The 2,622-nt window shown below is 49.0% G+C and overlaps 1 protein-coding gene across 1 annotated transcript in view; it reads right to left on the reverse strand.

The window, feature by feature from the left end:
- The window catches only part of LOC119591217, a 31,089-nt gene extending 28,897 nt beyond the window's left edge, over positions 1-2,192 (reverse strand). The window contains exon 1 of the mRNA XM_037939928.1: positions 751-2,192. Within this exon, the coding sequence (XP_037795856.1) occupies positions 751-2,018 (1,268 nt within the window). The 5' untranslated portion in view covers positions 2,019-2,192. The remainder of the gene's footprint in view (positions 1-750) is intronic.
- Positions 2,193-2,622: the final 430 nt, after the last annotated feature.

Raw genomic sequence — 2,622 nt, forward strand, 5'->3', positions numbered from 1 at the left:
AAATTTAAATAGTAACAGTTTGAAGTGTAGGTATTCAAACAGATTTAGAGGAACGTGTGTTGCGAGAGAAAATAGTGCTGTAAATATCAGAAAATGGAGTGACATGGCGACTCATCACATGATCCAACTGCTGCATGAACGGGTGTGTGACGTCGCAGAAATGGTCACCTATTCAGTGGTCTTGAAGTTGAGAAAGAAGGACTCAAATTGATTTTTTGTGTGCCTTTTCTCTTTGTATATTTTACTACTGGCATTAGCGAACGCGGTCATACAGGGGAAATTTGGCTACTTAATTTCATAAATCTCACTTAATTAAACTGAACTAGTGTGTGATATTATTCTTTTCCTGCGATATTACTGTAGCAGCACTATATAATCAAACCTGTAAATATACACAGACGATATACATGTTAAGCATTACCATTATCTTTACTTCTCATATAAGTCTGCTTACACGTTTGTACTTCATTTAGAGATATATCAGAGAAAGAGGAGTCAAGCCAAGAATTTCGTAATATATCGTATACCGGGGATAACTCCACAATATTGTTTAAGATAATCTATGATGAAAGTACAACGTGACGCATAACTGTGTTTAGTTTATGATAAGATATATGTCTCATGTAATGTTTGATATGTGGTGATCATATGGCCGTGTTTACCGTTTTTAATGTGACCAAAATAAGAACACTGAAAGCCTAAATCATACATAGTACAGGTAAAGAGGACAAAACTACCCGTTGCCTTTACCTTTTACCCTCGCCTCCGTCAGCGTCATCAGCAACAACGGAATCGCCGCCCACAGCGGGTGCCTCTCCGAAGACTGGAAGAGGCACAGCAGGCACCTCCGAGGGTATGGCCGGGGCTTCATCAGCGGCCGACCTCCCGTCAAGCGACGCGCTGCCTCCGCTATTGGGGGCCTCGCCCGCAGCTCCAGCCTCAACAAATGATTCTTCTCCCCCAACAAGTGGCGATTCATCCCTAGAAGTTGGAGGCTCGCCCCCGGGAGTTGGTGATTCATCCCCAACAAATGGTGACTCATCTCCAGGAACAGGCAATTCATCTTCAGGAATTACAGATTCACCCCCAACAAATGATGATTCATCCCCAGAAACCGGTGCTTCATCCTGAGCAGGTGCTGATTTATCTCTCGAAATTGGTGATTCATCTCCAGCAATCGGTATTTTATCCCTAACAAATAGTGATCCATCCCCTGATATTGGTGCTTCATCCACAGAACTTGGTGCTTTATCCCTACGTGCTATATCCATAGGTATCGGTGCTTCATCCGTAGGTGGATCTACCTCCATAGGTATCGGTGCTTCACCCGTAGGTGGATCTACATCTATAGGTATTGGGAATTCATCCCTAACATGTAATGCTTTCTCCCCAATTATTTGTGATTCATCTCCAGCAATTGGTGATTCTCCACCAACGAGTGATGATTCATCCTCAGGAATTAGTGCTTCATCTCCAGGTGTTGGTGAATCACTTTCAGAAATTGGTGCTTCATCCCTAACAAATGGTGACTGCATCCCAAGAAGCGGAGATTCATTTCTAAGATCACTGACAAATGGAGATTTACCTCCTATATCTGAAGTTATATCACCTAGTGATATTTCACCAACAGTAAACGGTGTTTGAACACCAATAAACGGAGATTCGCCGCCAATACCTGTCGATTCACCACCAGTGCCTGCTGTTCTACCACTAACTACTTGAGATTCCCCACCAATGTATGGGGTTTCATCGCCAACTGTTCCAGCAGCCGGCGTTTCCCTAAGCAGGCGAGTCAGATAGGTGTCTGGTACGACGAACCCTCTCACGCCCACGCCTCCGTTGACCACGCCAGACACGCCGGTGCCTCTGCCGATGACTCCCGCGACGCCCGTGCCTCCGCTCACACTCCCGTTCACGCCCGTGCCACTCAGGATGGTTCCATTCACACCCGTGCCGTCAAGCACAGTCCCGGCCACCCCGGTTCCGCCCGAGACCATGCCAAAATACCCCAGTGCCATTCTCTACTGTGCCGTTCAGGCCTGTGCCTCCTATAACATACCCCATGACACCTGTTCCACTTTCGACGTTGCCCCTGATGCCAGTGCCGTTTCTTATATTCCCAAGAACACCTTTCCCCCCTTTCACCACGCCATTCACCCCAGTGCCATTGCTAACGGAGCCTACTACCCCGACTCCGTCATAAGAGTTCCAATTACCCCCACCCCACCACTTATATTTCCTCTTACGCCAACTGCGTTCTTGATAGTGCCATAGACGCCCGTGCCTCCGCTTACTTTTCCATGGACACCTGTGCCATTTTCGATGGCACCAGATATACCAATGCCACTGCTGACATCTCCGTGCACACCTGTGCTATTGCCCCCCACGAAGCCGTCCACGCCGATGCCACTTTATATCTCCTGCCACTCCCGTGCCGTTGGCAACCCAGCCAGAGACGCCAACTCCGCCGAGGACGGCGCCAACCACTGCAACTCCGCCGCCAGTGACGAGGCCGGAGACGCCGACGCCTCCCTTCACAGCGCCGGCCACGCCCACGCCGCCGTCGACGATGCCGGTGAACCCGGTGCCGTTGGTGACGTCACCCAGCTTCCCCACCTCCCC

This window comes from Penaeus monodon, chromosome 28 (assembly GCF_015228065.2).
Source record: "Penaeus monodon isolate SGIC_2016 chromosome 28, NSTDA_Pmon_1, whole genome shotgun sequence".
NCBI lineage: Eukaryota > Metazoa > Arthropoda > Malacostraca > Decapoda > Penaeidae > Penaeus > Penaeus monodon.